Consider the following 19,705-nt stretch of genomic DNA (forward strand, 5'->3'; position numbering starts at 1 on the left):
ATGCCAGATTTCCCGTATCATCACACGATAGCTTAATTTGGTCCAAGACGCCTGTGCGAGCAGCTTAAAGAGATCGATTTGATCAGTTCAACCCGAAATTTCTTCTAGCTGATTGCGGCTATCCAGGAGAACCGTGGCTTTTAACTCCCTATGGAGAAAATGAAAACGAAGCTTTCCAAAAAAAAAACTTTAATAAAAAGCAAATAGCTGCAAGAAATTGTATTGAGCGTGCATTTGGAGTACAAAATCTTCACTTTGATTTGTGTTTTGGCTCATTTTTATCATAAGTTTTAACAAAGAATTTTCATTTACTGTCTCGCGTGTACTCCGTGTAGTCATGTATAAAAAAAACACTACACAACTTGACAACTTGAGATGCTCTTCAATCTTAAAAAATGACGTACAAAAAGGGGACATCTAACCGTTAAACGTCCCTCATTTTTTAAGATTGAAGAGCCTCTCCTCCCTCTCACTGCTTGTGTGCATCACTGCTCTGTGATATGTGGTGGATTCAATAATTCCATAAGTAAAATAAAAATTAAAATTCTAATGAAACAATGTTTATTAAAGTTTTAATACTGTTCTTATACTGAATAATTTTTATTTCCCGCCAAAGAGCGAACTCTCTACACTGATTAGCGATAATCAGTACCCATTAGGAGCTTTTTTGGAGAAAGCTTCTAATCTGTGAATAGCTACGCACATTTGTTTTTTAATCAGCCAAACAAATCAGCCGAATCTCTGAATTGACCCCTCAGTCAATGTACTAGAAATACTTAAGATAGAATGTTCATATTTTGGAATTAGTTTCCTACAGATTACTATCCATGATCTTTTCTTAAGAAAAAAAAATTATTGGTCACTGAATTTAAATTGTTTATATTTAGTTTATTATGCCTTCAGCACACCTTTTAGATCGATAAAATTTTATGAAATCAAAATTCGCGTAAATTTTTTTCTCAAAAACTTACATAAGTCTATCCCACTCTTCTGTCTCAAAATTGGACTGAACTAAATTTAATTTAGTGTGATGTTCAAAAGAAGAAGAAGAGTGAGAAAAAGTAGGATAGACGTATTCGAAGCTTTTAAGATAAAAAGTTATGTGAATTTTGACTTTATGAAATTTTCCTGATTTAAAAGGCGTGCCCGAGCTATTACAAACCCCAGGACACCTTCCTTGGATGCCATTCCGTCCATTTCCACCAGAAGCTGATTGAGAGTCTGATCGGATTCGCCGGAACTAAATTGTCCCATGCCTCCGGCTCCAGCTCTCTGGCGCCCAATGGCATCAATCTCATCGATGTAGGTCCTAAAGATCTTTAGGCGCTGAGGTGCCCGCGGGAGCCGGGGGAGGGTCGCAAGGGCTGAAGGAGGTTAATGCGAGAGCCCCTCAGTAGAACTCAAAATTTATAGGTGAAGATAAAGCAGAAAAGTAGAAGAGCAAAAAAAAACTTCGAAATAGGAAGGGAAGAGATCTTCAAATCAAGAAATGAATAGGAGAAAAAAGAAAAACGACAAAGTCAAAGGATGACTCATATACAGTGCCCGCTTCGTTATTCGGATGATTGGGACGAATCCTGAAAAATCAGAAACCCAGGGTTTTGTAAATAAAAATGTGAATGAGTTACCCTTTGGAGAAGTGAATATTTTTTATAATTACAGTAGAGTCTCGCTATAGTCCATATTTGGTTTCAAATTTGACACTTGGATGGCACTATAGTCCATGTAATTTTTTAAAATTATCAACGATTTTTAGTATTGAAATTGCTCGACGGCTTCCACTTTCTTTGCGATTGTGGTACTTGTCCTCGCTCTCTTCATTGTGGTGGATCACAATTATCACAACTACTTAATAAAGTTTGCCAAAAATATTAAAATAATTATGCATGTCGCATACTAAAAAACATAACCTAACTTAAAATCAGTGTTTTGAAATTAACGGTCGATAAATTGTGGACTATAGAGCGATGGCCTATAGCGAGACTCTACTGTATTTTTTAATTTTCTTTTAATTTTAATTTTAATAAATCAATAAAAACATATTGGAAATTTTAATTATTTTGATTTTAACTTTTTAGAGAGAATGAAATAAAAAAGAAATCTAAAAAGTTTAGAATCTAGAAAATTCACAACTCTTCACAATGCTGTGGATATCATTTGAATCTCTTTCCTTGCAACCTCAGTTGGCTTATAGAGGTTTTCTAGTGAGGCAGAGTGTTTGCCTTTGAGAAAACAACTTTTTCTCACTTTCTAAGCTTTCCCAAGACTTTAAAAGTTTGTGAAAATGGAAGTGGATAGTGCTAAGGAAGCCACAAAGATGGAAACTGAGGAGCAGCCGGAGCAGAACCATGAGCACGAAGAGGAAGAAGATTTCAATCGATTTCAAGGGGGTCGTGGCGGATTCCGGTGAGTAAAATCGATTTTTCCCCCATTCCCATGCCAAAAATACTAATTATCTGGCACTAGGGGACGTCCATGGGGTCCTCCACCTCGTTTCGGGGGCCGTGGCTATGGGCCCGGTGGTGGAATGATGCGTGGCCGAGGTGGAGGGCAGCCATTCTACCACCGAGGACGCGGTGTTGGCCCCCCGGGTCGTTTCCAGGGTCCCAACTACGATCACAACTGGAATCCCATGGGGCAACCGCCGTACATGAATGGGCCACCAGGAATGAATCCTCATATGCCCTACGGCGGTCCTCCGGGAATGCAAGCACCACCGGTGATGCAGGAACTCTGGGTGGAGACGAAGACAGAGGAAGGCAAGTCCTACTACTATCATGCTGTCAGCCGGGAAACCACCTGGACACGCCCTGAAGGGCCACACATCAAAATCATGACACAAACTGAAGTTGAGGCTCTCAATGCCAAAAGTACTCCCAATCAGGCAGCTGCTGCTCAGCCGGCGGCTGAGGCACAGCCGGCTGAAGCAGCTGCGCCTCAAACTGCAGAGTCTCAGGCTGACGCTGCAGCTCCGGCCACTGAAACTCCTCAGAATGGGGCAAAGGCACCTGAAGCGAAGGAAGAGCAGCCACAGAAAAGTCCTGTGGCTGCTCAGGCTCAGGTTCAGGCTCAAGCTCAAGCTCAGGCTCAGGCTCAGGCGCCAGCTGTGGCTGCCGTTCAGCCGCCTCAGCAAATGATGCAGCCGCCGTTTATGAATGCCCCGCCGCCTCAGTATAACCAACAACCGCCGTTCGCAATGCCTCCGCCGGGTTTTCACGGATTCCCACCGACGCAATGGGGTGTTCCGCCCAATATGCCGTGGGCTCTCCACGAAAACGACAAGAAGGTGGCAGATATCGATCCAGCTCTTCTGGCCAAGGCGGCTGAGTGGACTGAGCACAAGGCTCCCGATGGTCGGCCCTACTATTACAATGCCGCCAAGGCTGAAAGTGTCTGGGAGAAGCCTCAAGCTCTTAGGGATCTGGATGCTGCTCGGATGGCTGCCCAGACCAACTCCATGCACCATCAACCGTTGATGCAGCCGCCGCTGGTGCAGCATCAGGTGCCGCCTCCCAATGTGGTGCAGCAGCAGGGAAGCGTAGTGTTTGATCCTCTGGGATTTGTGGTAAAGCCACAGCAGGAGGCAGCTGGGAAGAAAGACGAGGAATCAGCGGAGGCTAAGGCTGAAAAGAAGAGAAAAGCCGAAGCGGAGCGGAAAAAGAAGGAAGAAGAGGAGAAGGCAAAAGCCGCCAAGTTACAGGATAAAACCAGACCGATTTCCAGTACTCCGATCAGCGGGACACCATGGTGAGTCCAGGTTTCCTCTCATTTGTTTCCCTTTTGATCCCTTCTGATTGAACCGCCGGGGCCCTTGCTAAAAAAAATCACAGAATTGATTGTCTAGCTTCCGACTGATACCGGGTTTATTCACTTCGTTCAGTCCCACAGACTTTCTATTTTAGCCAAGACACACTTGGGGATATTACAACAAAGACTTTCCGTACAGAAGTATATCTTGAAAAATTTGAAAATCTATTTAAAGATCCAAAAAAAGACTTTCTTACTTTTTAATACTTTCGCAAGGTGGCGGAAGTTACATCCTGTTCGAATCGAAGTGCTCAAAGTGTCAAAATGTGACGGTCTTCACATTGTTGTGAGGAAAAAAACTGAACAACGACGTTTACTGTTCTCGCCCCAGTATTTAATCACTCCATAATCACTGAGTAACTCTTTTTAGAGGTTTTTTGTGTGATATTTGATAAATTTTCCCCAACTTGTTCGAAAATTTCGTATGAAAATTCGAAATTGAATTTGAATTCTTCGAACTTCAACAAGCTTTTGTGCAAATAGAGTTCCATTTAACTTTTATCCAAGACACTATTGGAGAATCAAAATCTACTTCTGTTTAGGCTCTCTTACTTTTTAATACTTTTGCAAAGTGGCTGAAGTGCATCCTGTTAGAATTTCGAAGTGCTCAAAAGTGTCAAAATACGTTGGTATCCACTTTGTTATGAGGAAAAACAAAGCAAAGACGTATATTCTTTCTGTCCCATTATTTAATTACTCCATAATCACTGAGTAACTCTTTTGCCAGCTTTTTGTGTGATATTTGATAAATTTTCCCCACCTTGTTCGAAAATTTAGTATGAAAATTCGAAATTGAATTTGAATTCTTCAAATTTCAACGACTTTTTGTGCAAATAGAGTTCCATTTACAGTAGACTCTCGCTAATTAGGCTCTTTTAAGATCGGGATACTTTTTAATTCGGGCAGCAGTTAAATTTGAAAAAAAAGTTTGTTAATAGCTTCCAGATTTGATTTTGATTATCGAATGAAGCAAATATGCTTAAATTTGTTACAGTTTGTCTTGGTTCTGATATGATTTTGCATTATTAAGAGGTTTTCATTAGATTTATAATAAATATAAGTACATTAACCTAATGTGACTATACAAATAAATAAAAGATCGTTGCATTTCAAACAGGTTTTCGCCCGAATTTCTCTCTAATTCGGGTGACATTTCGGTTCTAAATGCCCGAATTTGAGAGAGTCCACTGTACCTTTTATCCTAGACACTATTGGAGAATCAAAATCTACTTCTATTTGGGCTCAGAGTGGAACAATTTATCTAGGAAACAAACCACTTGGGAGATTTCCCGAGGCTCACTGGTACAGAGCCTAGTCTTCTATTTTGGGAAATTTTTGGAATTTCATCTCCGAGATAACTGTTTCTCTATCCAGTGTTATAACTTTCTCCAAAGTGTGTCTCAGCTAAAATAGAAATTTTAGCAAACTTTCTGTTTTATTTAAAAATATTAGTTAGTGGTAGTCACATAATGATTCAGAACAGCTTCAGTGTTCGAATTCGAAGTATTCGCAGATTTAAGACATTAAGCTGTCGGAGCGGGAGGTGTTTTTGCTGAAATGCAGTGGCTAACTTCAACTACGTCTGTTATCACATAAAGTGATTTCTAAACGAATAAAGTCAAAAAGGGATTGCATCTAAAGAACATAAAGAAAGAAATAATATCGTTAAATTTAATTTCTTTACGATTGGGTTTCTTTTGCATGGAAAAAATAATGTAAAGACCTATTAATTAGTCATGACACTCACAATTTTTCTTGTCATGCGCCTTTTGCCATCCAAGACACAAACCATTTATAGGCTTATAGCTTTCGAATGAGCCAACACACAAACCTTTCCTCGGGTGGATTTCGGCTAACTTTAACTACGTTATTTTTTTCATGAATATTTTCGAGTGAGTCGCTGAGATCAACTCCCGAAATTTTTCGGGTGTCGCTGAGATTAACGGAAAAGGGAATTTTCCTGAAATGAAAACGAAAATACACTTGAATTAGAAAGAAATTAATTAGGTAGTGATATTTTTAATCAAAAGAATTAATTTTATATAGAAGATCGCATTAGAATAATTTTTTCAGTTGAAATAAATTTTTTCGGGTGCGTCGCTGTGATCAGCGACAAATAGCCAAGACAGCAACCTCTTTTCGGCTCAGTCGCTGTGATCGCCGACAGAGTTTTTCGGGTGTCGTTGGAATCAGCGATAAAGTTAATAAATTTCAACAAATAAACATGAAAATGCACTTGAATTAAATAGAAAAATTATGTATTTAATCAAAGGAATTAATTCTAATGTTATTTTGTATATAAGAATTTATTAAAATATTTTTTCGGGTGAGTTGCTGAGATGTCGCTGTTTTATATCGAATTGGGAATTTCGAATCAAAATCCTCCCCGCTAAAAATGATTTGAACGCCCACAAATATTTTCAAAATTTATGTATCAATGAGTGTTTCCAGAATAATTTGAATCGGCTAAACAAGAATCCGTTGCCTTCCAGTTTTATTCACAGCATAAAAGTAAAGTTAGCCATGACTCAAACCAATTATCTCGTGTAATGTACCATTTCAATTTATCCGAGACACTTTTTCGTCTTCGAAACAAAGAAGATAGCTTTAAGTATCGCAAAATTTGGCAAGTTATACTTGTGATTTAGGTGCGTGGTGTGGACTGGCGATGGAAGGGTCTTCTTCTACAATCCCTCGACGAGAACATCTGTCTGGGAACGTCCAGAGGATCTTCTGGAGCGTGCCGATGTCGATAAGGCTGTTTCGACGCCTCCTGAGCAATTGGTAAATGTTACTCCAGGTACAACGGCTGCAAAGGCTGAGGAATCGGAAAAGCAACTGACGGAATCGCCGAAGAAGAGATCAGAGTCCGAGACGAGCGATGACAGTGACGAGACTCCGAATAAAAAAGCAAAGATTGACGAAGAAGGTGAGTTGATGTTTGAAAAAGGGCGTTTGAGGAAGGTGTTGGTGGACAATGTCTTTTGGGGGTATTTGCAGCGTCCGGCGCTGGAGGAAAAATCGGTGAGAAGAAGATTGGTGTGGACATTGGGAAAGAGGCAGCCATTGAAGCAGAGGTGAGAGCTTCACGTGAACGTGCCCTCGTGCCACTGGAAACACGTGTCAAGTCATTCAAGGAGATGCTCAAGGAGAAAGATGTTTCAGCTTTTAGTACATGGGAAAAGGAATTACACAAAATTGTCTTTGATCCCAGATATTTGCTGCTTACGTCCAGGGAGCGCAAGCAAGTCTTCGAGAAGTATGTGAAGGAGCGCGCTGAGGAGGAGCGTCGTGAGAAGAGGAACAAAATGAGGCAGAAACGCGAAGATTTCAGGGCTCTCATGGAGTCTGCCAGTTTGCACGGAAAGTAAGTTTTAAAAGAATAAATTAGAGAAAACTTTCCATCGGAGAAAAATTAACTTAAACTTTCTGCTTTTTCAGATCTTCATTCACAGATTTTGTGCAGAGATTCTCAAAGGATGACCGTTTCAAGGCCATTGAGAAAGTACGTGAACGCGAGGGACTATTTAATGAATTCATTGTGGATCTGAGAAAACGGGAAAAGGAGGATAAAATTCACAAAAAGGAACAGGTTGGTGAACAATTTAATTATTAATCCGGGAGATAAATTTATTAAATTTTCCAGGGAAAATTTAATGATTTTTTCCATTGAAGAAAAGTCTCTTAGAACTTTTTCTTAGAAAAACTTACAGTCGAATTTCTGTTTTCGAAATTTCACTCGAGACACTCACCTATTTTCGAATATATAAATTTAAGAAATTTTCGAAATTATCGAACAGTTTTCGAAATTATTTCGAAAGGCAACCAATGTACTGTACCTGTGTGTCTTGGAAAACTTTTCCTACGGGTTAGTGCCTCGGCTAAAATAAGAAAATAATAAGCAGTGAGTGATGAAATTTCCTTGTAATTCATTCCTGATATAAAATCTCCCTGTCATCTGTTACGATCCTCCTACGTGCGTCACAGCTAAAAATCCAGAAGAATTGCTATTTTAAAGAAAAGTTACGTTATGTGTTTTTTAAGATTTTTCTTTAGCTTTCGAAAGTGATTTTAGATTTTTTTAACGTCCGGCTGCAAATGAAGCAAATAGGAGGCTTTTATTAACAAAAAAGAGATTTCGAACTAAAATATCCTCATTTAAATTACGCTTAATAGCCGATTATGTAAAGTACAGATTTCGAAAATATTTTGAATATTATAAGCTTTTCAGAGGAGATTTTATGAACCGAAATATAGTCAAAAATGATTAAGGATAAAGCACAGTGGCAATATTTGATTTCGAAAAGGAGAATTCGAACGAAAATCTGAGGTATTTTTTCAGACGAGCTTCAGGGGGCTTAACACCTAATTGCGCTAATTGAAAAAAAGCAAAGATTTTCGAATATTAGAAAGCTTTTCAAAGGAGATTGTATGCGCCGAAGAACAAGAAAAATTGATAAGGGGCAAAGCACAATGGGAGCCTTTTATTTCGAAAAGGCTTTAGCAATTGACTATGAAAAACACAGGTTTTCGAAAATATTTCGAGAATGTTAAGCTTCTCTCAGCACAATGAGAGTCTTTTATTTCGAAAAGATGATTTCGAATCAAAAGAAGAGGTATTTCTGCAAATATCCTCGTTTAAAAGGGCTTAACTGTTGATTACAAAAAGCCAAGATTTTCCAAAATATTTCGAGAATGTTAAGCTCGTTAAAGCACAATGAGAGTCTTGTATTTCGAAAAGGCGTTTTCAAATCAAAATAAAAGGTATTTCTGCAAATATCTTCATTTAAAGGGACTTCACAGCTAATTATGAATGGCAAAGATTTTGGAAAATATTTAGAGAAAGTTAAGCTTCTCATGGTAAAGCACAATGAGAGCCTTTTATTGCGGAAAGACGATTTCGAATCAAAAGAGGAAGTATTTCTGCAAATATCCTCGTTTAAAAAGGCTCAATAGTTGACTATGCAAAGCACAGATTTTCGAAAATATTTCGAAAATGTTAAGCTTCTCAGGATAAAGCACAATGTAAGTTTATTATTTCGAAAAAACGTTTTCGAATCAAAAGAAAAACTATTTCTGCAAATATCCTCGTTTAAAAGGGCTTAACTGTTTTTAAAATATTTTGAGAATGTTAAACTCTTCGGGGTAAAGCACAATGAGAGTCTTGTATTTCGAATAGGCGTTTTCGTATCAAAATAAAAGGTATTTCTGTAAATATCTACATTTAAAGGGACTTCACAGCTAATTATGAATGACAAAGATTTTCGAAAATATTTAGAGAAAGTTAAGCCTCTCAGGGTAAAGCACATTTAGAGTCTTTTATCTCGAAAAGACGATATCGAATCAACAGAAGGGGTATTTGTGCAAATATCCTCGTTTAAAAGGGCTCAACAGTAGACTATGCAAAGCACAGATTTTCGAAAATGTTAAGCTTCTCATGGTAAAACACAATGGCTCCGTTCAGTAATAACCTTTCGAAGAGACAAAGCCACTCCAAAGCCAAGCCAAACCCATTCGAAAATCTACCGGAAGCCTAAAGTGGAAGTTCACGTACTCGCCGCTTTAGCGCTGATTGTTCTGCCATTTCGAATTTCGATATTCTTGACACTTCAATCGTCAAAAATATGTCAACAACAGTGTGCAAAGTTTGCTGCAAAAAGTGAATTTTTGTGTAGTTTTGTGGAAATTCAGGATGGCTGAACGTCATTGCACTTTCACTCAAAGAGATGTCCTTTTTAGAACCTTGCTCATTTTTGTGTAACTGGTCGGTTTAAACGTTCTAACTTCCAACTGGGTTTTTAGGTAAGTTCTCTCTGATATACCTTCGAATCGGTAAAGGAAAAACCTCTACCGGAGAGAGCTCTCAAATCGGGAAGGTTATTACTGAACGAGAGGAATGAGAGTCTTTTATTTCGAAAAGGTGTTTTCGAATCAAAATAAGAGGTATTTCTGCAATTATATTCGTTTAAACGAAGTTTAACAGTTAATTATGAAAGCCAAATATTTTCGAAAATGTTTAGTTTCTGAGGGTAAAGAACAATGGGATTCAATGGGAGTTTTTTATTTCGAAAAGGAGATTGCAAATCAAAATAAGAGGTATTTCTGCAAATTTAATTTCGCACGGAAGAACTTTATCTAAGACACGAACCAAAATTCTGTCATTTGTGAAAATTGTGTCTGAGCTAAATTTTCGGAGATTCGACTGTATTTCGATGCACTTTCTAAATTAAGAGAATTCTAACATAGCCGTATGAATACTGGAAAAATATATATATATATTAGTTTTAATGCTATTATATAAAATTCTATCCATTTTTCAGGCTAAAGAGGTAAATTTTATTTATTTTTTCCTTTCATTTTATCAAAAACTTTTTTTTTTCTGAGTATTGTATATTTTTGTGTTAGAACAAACTTTGAAAAAATAATGAGAAATTAACAAGTGAAATTTAAGAAAAGAAATCACTTGAAACAATTATTAATTAATAAAAACTAAAAGTAAAAAATCATCCAATTGACGAGCGCCTTGTGTGAATTTTTCAAGACACCAACGACGCCTCGTGTGTTACTCCTTCTTCTCCTCCTTCTGGTGCCGGTGCGAAACAGGAAGAGGAAGGAAGCATCCCAGGTTGGCGACTCTGAAGGACCCTTTTGTTGGCACACAAGCTCATGCTCCCCACACCTTCTTCCTCCTTCTGATAGCAAATCCGCGCGTTCAATGGGGGCTAAGAAAGAGAGTGAGAGAGGGAAAGATTGAGAGAGAGTGACAAATGGTACATGTGCTAAAAACAAAGAAAAAAAAAACACTCAAAAAAAAATTCCAAAAAAACACTTAAAAATATTTTCTTTTGAAACAATTTCTAATTTTTTTTTTTGTCAAAAATTTCTCTACAAAGTGTGAGGAAGATTGATTTAATTGGTCACAAGGAAAGACAAGGATCTCTTTGTTGATGCAAATATTAAATCAATATTTCAACGCTGATTTTTGTTTTCGTAAAAAAAAAATATTAAAAAATTATTTTGTGTGTCCTGGGAAAATGCTTGGGATGATAACTAATGGCTCTTTCTTTCAGCCTAATCACATTTTTTTACAGCAATATCATTTTAATTAAATCTATTTGATATTTATAGGAGAGAAGGAGTTTGTCTTTAAAATAATGCCTAACGCACAATAACTTTTGTTTAGTAAACATGTTTTTGGCATTTTAATGAGAGTGAATGAGATCTAGATCTAGTCATCTCGCTCATTCTTATGGGAAATTTTGAAAACATGTTTACAAACAAAAGTTATTGTGCGCTAGTCATAACTCAATTGAAAAAAAATTAAATTAATATATTTTTTTTATTAAATAATAAAATTCCTTCTCTCTTTTGCTAATTATCGTTTTTTAAGATAGTTTTTAGTTAGATTTATTCGAAAAAAGAAAATTCTGCCATTAAAGTGTTCCCTAACTTTGGCTCCTTCTCTCTTTTGTGTCTTCTTAAGGTGAGAAAGGATTTTATTGAGATGCTCAAGGATCATCCCGAAATTGACAGACACTGTCGATGGGTGGATGTAAAGAAGAGAATTGAGACGGATTCGAGGTATCGGGCTGTTGAGAGTGGAGTTATGAGGGAGGATTACTTCCACGAGTACTGTCGCATTGTCAAGGAGGAAAAGAAGCGTGCTAAGGAGAAGGAAAAGGAGAAGGACAGGGAGAGGGACAAGGAGCGCGAGAAGGAGAAAAAGGAAAAGAAAGGTAGGTTTTTTTACTGACAAATTCATCTGTGTGTTTCCGGCCAGGGCCGGATTTGGAAATGTGATTGTGCTTTTCAATGCTTTTTGCCCTTTCAGCAACTTTAACTTTATCTAAGACTAGGTAATTTTTTCGAAACGGACGAACTCTGTCGCGATAACTTAAAAAAATCCTCTTCTACCCCCGGGGACCTTACAATACGTTACTTATTTCGGGGACCTCGGGTTAATCTGATCAGGGACCCCGGAGGTCCCATGCATTTTTCAGGGATCCTGGGAAACCCAATCTTTTGCAGAACTCACGGGGAATTTCCGAAACCCTTACATTTTTTCAGGAAACACACGGAAGCCTGGGGAACACATACTTTTTTTTTCAGGGATCCCGGTAGCCAGGTACCTCATACAATTATACGCGGATCTCATGAGGAATCTAGGAAACCCTCGCATTTTTCAGGGATCCCGGGAAACCTATACAATTTTTCGCGGAAACCCACGGGGAACCCAGTAATCCATACATTTTTCAAGGACCCTGAAGATCCCACTAATTTCCAGGGATCTTGGGGAACTCATGCATTTTTTAGGGATCCTAGGAAACTCATAACATTTTTCACGGTACTCGCGAGCAACCTGAAATACCTTCACATTTTTTCAGGAAATCCACACGGAACTGGTGACCCTTATATATTTTCAGGGATCCCGGGGTATCTATACAATTTTTCGCGGAATTCTCGGGATCCCTGTAAAAACCCTTAAGGAAACAAAAAACCCACAGGCAATCCGGCAACCCATACATTTTTAAGGATCCCGAAGAACCCAGGCATTTTTTAGGGATCCCAGGGAATCCATGTATTTTTTTCAGGGATCCTGGGAAACCTATAGACCTATACCATTTTTCAGGAATCCTAGGAAACTCATACAATTTTTCGCGGAACTCGCGAAGAATCTGAAACACCCTCACATTTTTTCAGGAAACCCACACGGAACCCGATAACCCTTAAATATTTTCAGGGATCCCGGAGAACTCTTACATTTTCATGGATCTCGGGGAACCTGGGAAATCCTTACATTTTTTCAGGGATCCCGGGGAACGCATACAATTTTTCGCGGAACTCACGGGGATCCTAGGAAATCCACACACTCTTTCAGAAAACCTACGGGGAATCTAATAGCCCATACATTTTTCAAGGATCCCGGAAAACATATGCATTTTTCAGGGATCCCGGGAAACTCAAAAAATTTTTCGCGGAATCCACGGGGAACCTGGGAAACCTTCACATTTTTTATGGATCCCGGGGTATCCGTGCAATTTTTCGCAGAATTCTCGGGATACCTGGGAAACCCTTATATTTTTTTCATAAAACAAAAAACCCATGGGCAACACAGCAACCCATGCATTTTTAAGGATCCTGGAGAACCCAGGCATTTTTCAGGGATCCCGGGGAATCCATGTATTTTCAGGGATCTTGGGAACCCCATACCGTTTTTCAGGAATCCTAGGAAACTCATACACAGAAAAAAAATATTTTGTAAAATTGTTCGTAAATGTTTGTGAGGAGCGCGGGCTATGGAGGGCTTACGAAATGCTCGTGAATCGTATAACCCACAAACAAGTTCGTAAAATTTTGTAATTTTGTTCACAAACATTGTTCGTAAATGTTCGTAAACACACAAAAAATTTTACGAACATTTACGAACAAATGTTTGTAAAAGTACAAAAAATGTTCGTCAGATGATCATTTTACGAACAATGTTTGTGAAAAAAGTACAAAATTTTACGAACTTGTTTGTGGGTTATACGATTCACGAGCATTTCGTAAACCCCCCATAGGAGTTCACAAACATTTACGAACAATTTTACAAAATATTTTTTTTCTGTGTAGGGAACTACAGTTTTCAAGTATTCCGGATAATCTATACATTTTTTCAGGGATCTCAGGGAATCCATGTATTTTTTTCCATAGTTTCCGGGGAATCCATACAAGTTTTCCCTGACCTCATGAGGAATCTTCACATTTTTTTCAGGGAAATCAGGATACTCGGAACCCATATATTTTTTAGGGAACTTGAGAAAACCATATATTTTTCGGGTAACTGGGAACTCAAGCCGCTCTGATTACTTATGAGTTACCCTTGGGGACACAATTTCAATGAAATATTTCAACTGATATTTTAGGTAATTATTCGGTTCAATTGTGAACTGTTGAATTAAAAAAATACGGATAGCTATAGCTACTAATACGGAGACCTACTCCAAATCATTTAAATAAATCGGTTTAATTGAATTTCTTTTAAAATAATTTCTATTTTGTGATCCTTGTTGTGACGATTGGTAGACTTCAATTTAGGATAGGGGACGACCTCTCCAAATTCGGCCCTGCCTCCAATGTACCTTTTAGATTAGGAAAAATTCATGAAATCAAATCGACATCCCTTTCTTTCTCAAGCGTTTTGCATATTTCTGTCCTACTCTTTCGTACTCTTCTTCTTCTTCTTTTGAATGTCATGCCTTCGACGCATCTTTCAGCTCGCGGTATAATTTCATGAAATCAAAATTCGTGTCCGTTTCTTTATCAAAAATATTTGCATACGTCTGTCCTATTCTTTCGGTCTCAAATTTCAACTGTGCTAAATTTAATTTTGTGTGATGTTAAAAGGAAGAAGAAGAGTGCGAAAGAGTGAGACAGACGCATGCAAACCTTTTGAGAAAGATGAATTTTGACTTTATGATTTTTTTCTGATCTAAAAGCTGTGTCGTGCCGGAGCCATTATGCCTTTGGCACACTTTTTAACGTCAGGAAAATGTCGTAAGGTCAAAATTTACAGCCCTTTTTTCTTAAAAGTTTATCATATGTCTGTCCTACTCTTTCGCACTCTTCGTCTTCCTTTCAACATCAAACAAAATTAAATTTAGTTCAGCCTAATTTTGAAGCTGAAGTGAATTTTAATGGCTGAGCACATCTTTTAGATCAAGAAAATTTCATGAAGTCGAATTTCGGATCCATTTCTTTCTCACACGTTCTGCATATCGCTCCTTGGAAATTACAAGGGGCCAACTCAATCTGAGCCATTTTTCAGGAGACAGCATGAAAGATTCAACTTTGTATAAATAATTCTCTCAATTATGTATGTTAATAAAAACAATTTAATTCTTTTCTATTTTTATGAGCATTATTATAAACATCGAAACATACATATTTTTACCTTTCAAAATATGTTTTTTATGAGTTAGCTCTTTGTCATTCTAAATAATGCGCAAATTTTCATGAAATTAGAATAACAAGGGATCAACTTGCTTGAGTTAGTCCCTTGTTTCACCAAAATTTGAACGATAAATATATTTTGTGCCCCTTGACTTCAAACAAAACCGCGCAAGCAATCATAAAGAGTAAAATTTTGAAAAACTTTTCTAATGGCTCCGGCACACCTTTTAGATCAGGAAAATTTCATGAAGTCAAAGTTCGAATTCCTTTCTTTCTCCCATGCTTTGCATATAATCTCATTTTCTCGCACTCTTCTTCTTTCTTTAAACATCACACCAAATTCTATATTATCTCAATCGAATTTGGTATGCGAAAGAATAAGATAGTCATATGCATAACATGTGAGAAGGAAAGGGATGTGAATTTCGACTTCGTGAAATTTTCCTGATCTAAAAGGTGTGCCGGAGCCATAATAACGAAATTTATTGACTCATATCATCTGAAATTTTAATTAAATTCTCTGTCTGAGTGCATTAAAACCTCAAAATCGCCAAAAAGTGAATTGGCCCCTTGTAATTTCCAAGGAGCGATATGACTATCTCATTCTTTCGCACTCCAAATTCGATTGAGCTAAATTGAATTTGGAGTGATGTTTAACTCTTTCGTCTCTTTTGGGACTCTGAGTACCCAAAGCAGCATATGAATGTTCCGTGAAAAATAATGTTTTTTAATTATTCAGAACTGATAAAAATCCGATTCTTGTGGATGATTACAAACTATAAGGATATCCAAATGTAAGATATTTTTTGTAGGACCTCAATTAATTCTTGAGCTTAGATATTTTTGATTAAAAATTGTGAAATTGGCTTGCAGCATATGCTGCGGTCCGGAAAGAGTTAAAAGAAGAAGTGTGCGAAAGAATAAGATAGTCATATGAAAAACGTGTGAGAAGGAAGAAGATTCGAATTTCGACTTGATGAATTTTTCCTGCTCTAAAAGGTGAGCCGGAGCCATCATGGCACAGGCACACCTTTTAGATCAGGAAAATTTCGTGAAATCAAGAATCGCATCTCTTTCTTTCACAAAAGTTTTTCATAAATCTATCCTAATCTTTCGACTTCAAATTGGACTGAACTAAATTTAATTTGGTGTGATGTTCAAGAAGAGTGCAAAAGAGTAGGATAGACATATGCTAAACTTTTAAGAAAGAAATGGATGTGAATTTTGACATTATGAAATTTTCTATTGGCTTCGGCACATTTTTTAGATCAGGAAAATTTCATGAAGTCGAAATTCAAATCCCTTTCTTTCTCACGTGTTTTGAATATGACTCGCATATCTATCGTATCTCATTCTCTCGCACTCTTCCTCTTTTAAACATAACTCCAAATTCAATTTAGCTCGATCGAATTTGGTATTCGAAAGAATGAGATAGTCATATGCAAAACACGTGAGAAAGAAAGGGATTCGAATTTCGACTTCATGAAATTTTCCTGATCTAAAACGTGAGCCGGAGCAATGAACAAAAATTCAATTTAGATCGCAATCGAATTTTGAGCTCGGAATTATCTCGTAAATTTTAAGGTAAGCGTGATAAGAGCAAGGACCGTGAGAAAAAGCGTCGGGACAGTCACAAGGACAGCAGCGACAGGGGTAGGGATTCATCGGTGGACCAGGAAGAAGGAGAACATCCACCCACGTCGGATGACGAAACGGACAGGCAGCAGAAGGAGCGTGAGCGTCAGATCCGGGCAGAGGCGAGTATCAAGGAGCGCGAGAAGGAGGTACAACGTACTTTGGCGACACATTTGAGGGATAGGGACAAGGAGCGGGAACATCACAAGAGAGATGAGGCTATTCGGCACTTTACAGCCCTGCTGGCGGATTTGGTGAGGAATGCCGATCTTACGTGGAAGGAAGTGAAGAAGCAACTGCGGAAGGATCATCGATGGGAACTCGTGGAGCAGTTGGAACGCGAGGATAGAGAGAGACTTTTCAATGATCACATTAATAATCTCACGAAGAAGAAGAGGGACAAGTTCCGGGAGATGCTTGATGAGTTAATTCAACTGGAGTTGACTAGCTCATGGAAGGAAATCAAGAAGGTCATCAAGGAAGATCCTAGATACTTGAAGTACAACAGCAGCGAAAGGGTGAGTATTCTTCTTTTTCTGATCGTGAATCTTCCTGGACAAATTCTTAATTTGATTTTTTTTGCTTTTGAAGTGTGAACGAGAATTCCGGGAGTATATCAAGGATAAGACAGTGGAGGCAAAATCTGCCTTCCGAGAGTTACTGCAGGAGTGCAAATTGATCACTCACAAGAGTTTTGACATTCTCAAGGATAATCCCAATCACCTGAAGGAGATTGAGGATATACTCAAGAATGATAAGAGATATCTCGTTCTTGAGCATATTGCTCATGAGAGAACACAAATGATTCTACATTATCTCGAAGATCTCTTCAAACGTGGACCTCCTCCGCCACCCACAGCTAGTGAGTCCACGAGGAGGAAGTAAAGTTTTTCTCCAGAAATTTCGAAGGATTTTTGCTCTTCAATAAATTTTTCTTGATCCTTTTTGTTGGCATTTTTTTATTCATTGAGCAGTATTTTTCAGTTGATATCACAGGTGGCAGCACAGTCGGGGCCAAATGTTGACAGTTTGTGCGCACTTTTGTTTTCTTCAAGGAGTTTTCTCCCAGAAAAATCGGGAAAATTCAGTGAAATTTGTGAGTGTGCTGATTGAAAAAGCCAGCCAAAGGATAGAGGAAGTGCCCCAGATTTAAGTAAAAGCGTGAGTACACTGAAATTCATCAGTTTTCTAGTCCATATGCATTTTCTTCCCATCAATATGGGTTGCTCTGTGGAGACGTGAGGAAAAGCCTGAAAAATCCTTTTTAGGCAGGTTTTTTCTCAGCAAATACCCATTAGTGGATGTTCCTTGGTGTTGAATTTGCATATCCAAAGTGGTTCAATTTCCGGTGATTTGCGGAAACAGCGCGTATAGTGAATCACCTTTGGGATTCCTTGGAAAGAGGGTGGTTTGGGTTCGACTCCTTGGCACCACAACTTGCATGACTCATTCGCGTGTCCCTCCACATTCCATCCCCTTCGTTCTCTCTCTCTCGCTGGGTAGAATTTTCACGAAAAGGCAAAAACTCACTCCATGCCAATTGAGGAACAACTTCAGCACACACTATCCTACTAATCCGATGCATTTCTGTGGTCAGTTTTCATTCCCTCACTCTTCCCTGCCTTCCCTGCAATTTTCCGGACAAAGAAAATTTCATGAAGAATCACAAATTCACTTGATGCGGTCATCCAGACGAAATTTTGTGGGAGGTTACTTTGAGAAGATTTTTTCGGGTCAATAACTCTCGAAGTCCCGTGAGTCATGTCTGATTGCATCTCCAGGCGCCTCTTTGTCTGGCTTTCCCGGCGTGCTTTTACTGCTCATTCCATTCATTGTGCATCTGGAAAACTAATAAAACCTCAGGCAATTCACAGTACCTCATGAAAAATTTTTATTGCTAATATTTTAACAATATTTTCCGGAAAAACAAAAAAAAATCTTATTTGTACAAAGGTAGGATTTATGAGTTCTTTATCTTGGGTAAGGGGACGAAAATGTATTCCCTGTATTCCTAATCATTCATTAATTGTCCTAAGTTTGTACTGGAACTATTTTAAAGCAATTCGAGACCAAAAACAGGATTCATGATGTGCCAATGAAAAACACTTTATTAAAGTATTTTACTGTTCTCAAGTGTTTCTACATAACCGACCTTTCTTTTTGGTTCCTATCATGACTGTTTGGTAGTTTTTAAACACGGTGAGGAGGACTGGGAAACAGTCGAGACAGGAATCATTACAAAGAAAAGTCGATAATGCAGAAGCACTTGAGGACAGTAAAGTGAGTAAAGTAGGTCTGAGCTAAAAGAAAAGTCGAAGTGAATTTGGTGGTGCCTGTTGGCATTCTTCGAAATGCCGCGAAAATTCACGTAGAGAAAATGAGAGGTTTTTAAATGTGAAAATTGTTTAATTCCTTAGAGTTTAGTCATTTTTACAAAAAAAAATCCTTTTAATAATTTAGTTGAATACAGTTATTTGGGTTAATTGTGAATAATTGTCGAATTTTGAGCTGAAAGACTCATATTCTTTTGAGCTGTCCCAAAATTCAGGATAGGTTTGAGAAAAATCCTTTTGTACAACACTATTTTGGTTAATAAGAAATGCAAAAGTACATATTACAAGAAGGGACACGATCTTGTTATAAGGATAAAATAGAGAAGAAAATATTTTGTCGCATTTCAGATATTTTTTTGCAATCGCAGCGCCGCCAGACGTTTGTCAAGTGAGTTATTTGTTATTTCCATTTGAAGTGATATTTGCATTTAATTTCTTTGTATTTCTGCAAGATTCAAGTAAAAGGGTGTGTAGTGAACAACTATCCGTCTTCCAACAAAGATATCAAAAAGACAATTTCTTTCTATATGAGTTTTTATGTCTGTTATGTCTTTTTGGCGCAAAAATATTTATCATGGCACCGTGAATGAGCGGGATTAGTGTTACCAGTATGGCTATCTGTAATTTCCATTAAAATTATCAATTCAAAATTTCCGATATTACACGACTTTTAACGAGCACAGGTCTGAAGTAAAGTGCTAAAAACATGTTTATTTTTCATTGGAATAGCACTATCATTCCTGTCTCCAAGTTTCCCACTTTCCATCACTCTAACTTAGTAGATTTCTAATTCTTTCTGTCACTAAATTTAATTTAAAATGATTTCTTTTGTATAAAGAAATGCAAAATATTTTATCTTGGCGATCTGGTCGAACTTAGAACTTAGAGTGAGGTGTTCGAAACGTTCTATTAAAAGACCGTAATTTTTCTCTGCCATCCGTTATTATTTTACTCTTATAATCACTTGCCAAATATTTTCAAGAGAGTGTTATCTTGTG

General features: G+C 37.8%; 2 protein-coding genes across 10 annotated transcripts in view; both read left to right on the forward strand.

Annotated features, from left to right (window-relative positions):
* Nucleotides 1-2,169: 2,169 nt before the first annotated feature.
* LOC129803674 (transcription elongation regulator 1-like) lies at nt 2,170-17,318 on the forward strand. The gene is made up of 8 exons (XM_055850408.1): nt 2,170-2,406; nt 2,467-3,747; nt 6,456-6,736; nt 6,808-7,174; nt 7,249-7,399; nt 11,291-11,543; nt 16,324-16,892; nt 16,966-17,318. The coding sequence occupies exons 1-8, from the start codon at nt 2,285-2,287 to the stop codon at nt 17,257-17,259; spliced, it is 3,318 nt and encodes a 1,105-aa protein (XP_055706383.1). The 5' UTR covers nt 2,170-2,284; the 3' UTR covers nt 17,260-17,318.
* Nucleotides 17,319-17,364: 46 nt separating this feature from the next.
* LOC129803672 (kinesin-like protein unc-104) overlaps nt 17,365-19,705 on the forward strand; it is a 52,801-nt gene continuing 50,460 nt past the window's right edge. For 5 of the 9 annotated variants that reach the window (XM_055850393.1, XM_055850395.1, XM_055850396.1 and 2 more), the window contains exon 1: nt 17,365-17,535. The gene's annotated coding sequence lies outside the window, so the exon portion shown is untranslated. The remainder of the gene's footprint in view (nt 17,536-19,705) is intronic. The other 4 variants (XM_055850399.1, XM_055850402.1, XM_055850405.1 and 1 more) reach the window with 1 other exon arrangement.

The sequence above is a fragment of the Phlebotomus papatasi genome, chromosome 2 (genome assembly GCF_024763615.1).
Source record: "Phlebotomus papatasi isolate M1 chromosome 2, Ppap_2.1, whole genome shotgun sequence".
NCBI classification, from domain to species: Eukaryota; Metazoa; Arthropoda; class Insecta; order Diptera; family Psychodidae; genus Phlebotomus; species Phlebotomus papatasi.

Excerpts from the sequence above, each read along its gene's own strand:
- LOC129803674 (XM_055850408.1), top strand. The coding sequence starts at position 2,285 with ATGGAAGTGGATAGTGCTAAGGAAGCCACAAAGATGGAAACTGAGGAG. Across the intron at positions 7,400-11,290 it reads AAATTCACAAAAAGGAACAG|GTGAGAAAGGATTTTATTGA; the intron begins GTTGGTGAACAA and ends TGTCTTCTTAAG. Across the intron at positions 16,893-16,965 it reads AGTACAACAGCAGCGAAAGG|TGTGAACGAGAATTCCGGGA; the intron begins GTGAGTATTCTT and ends TTGCTTTTGAAG.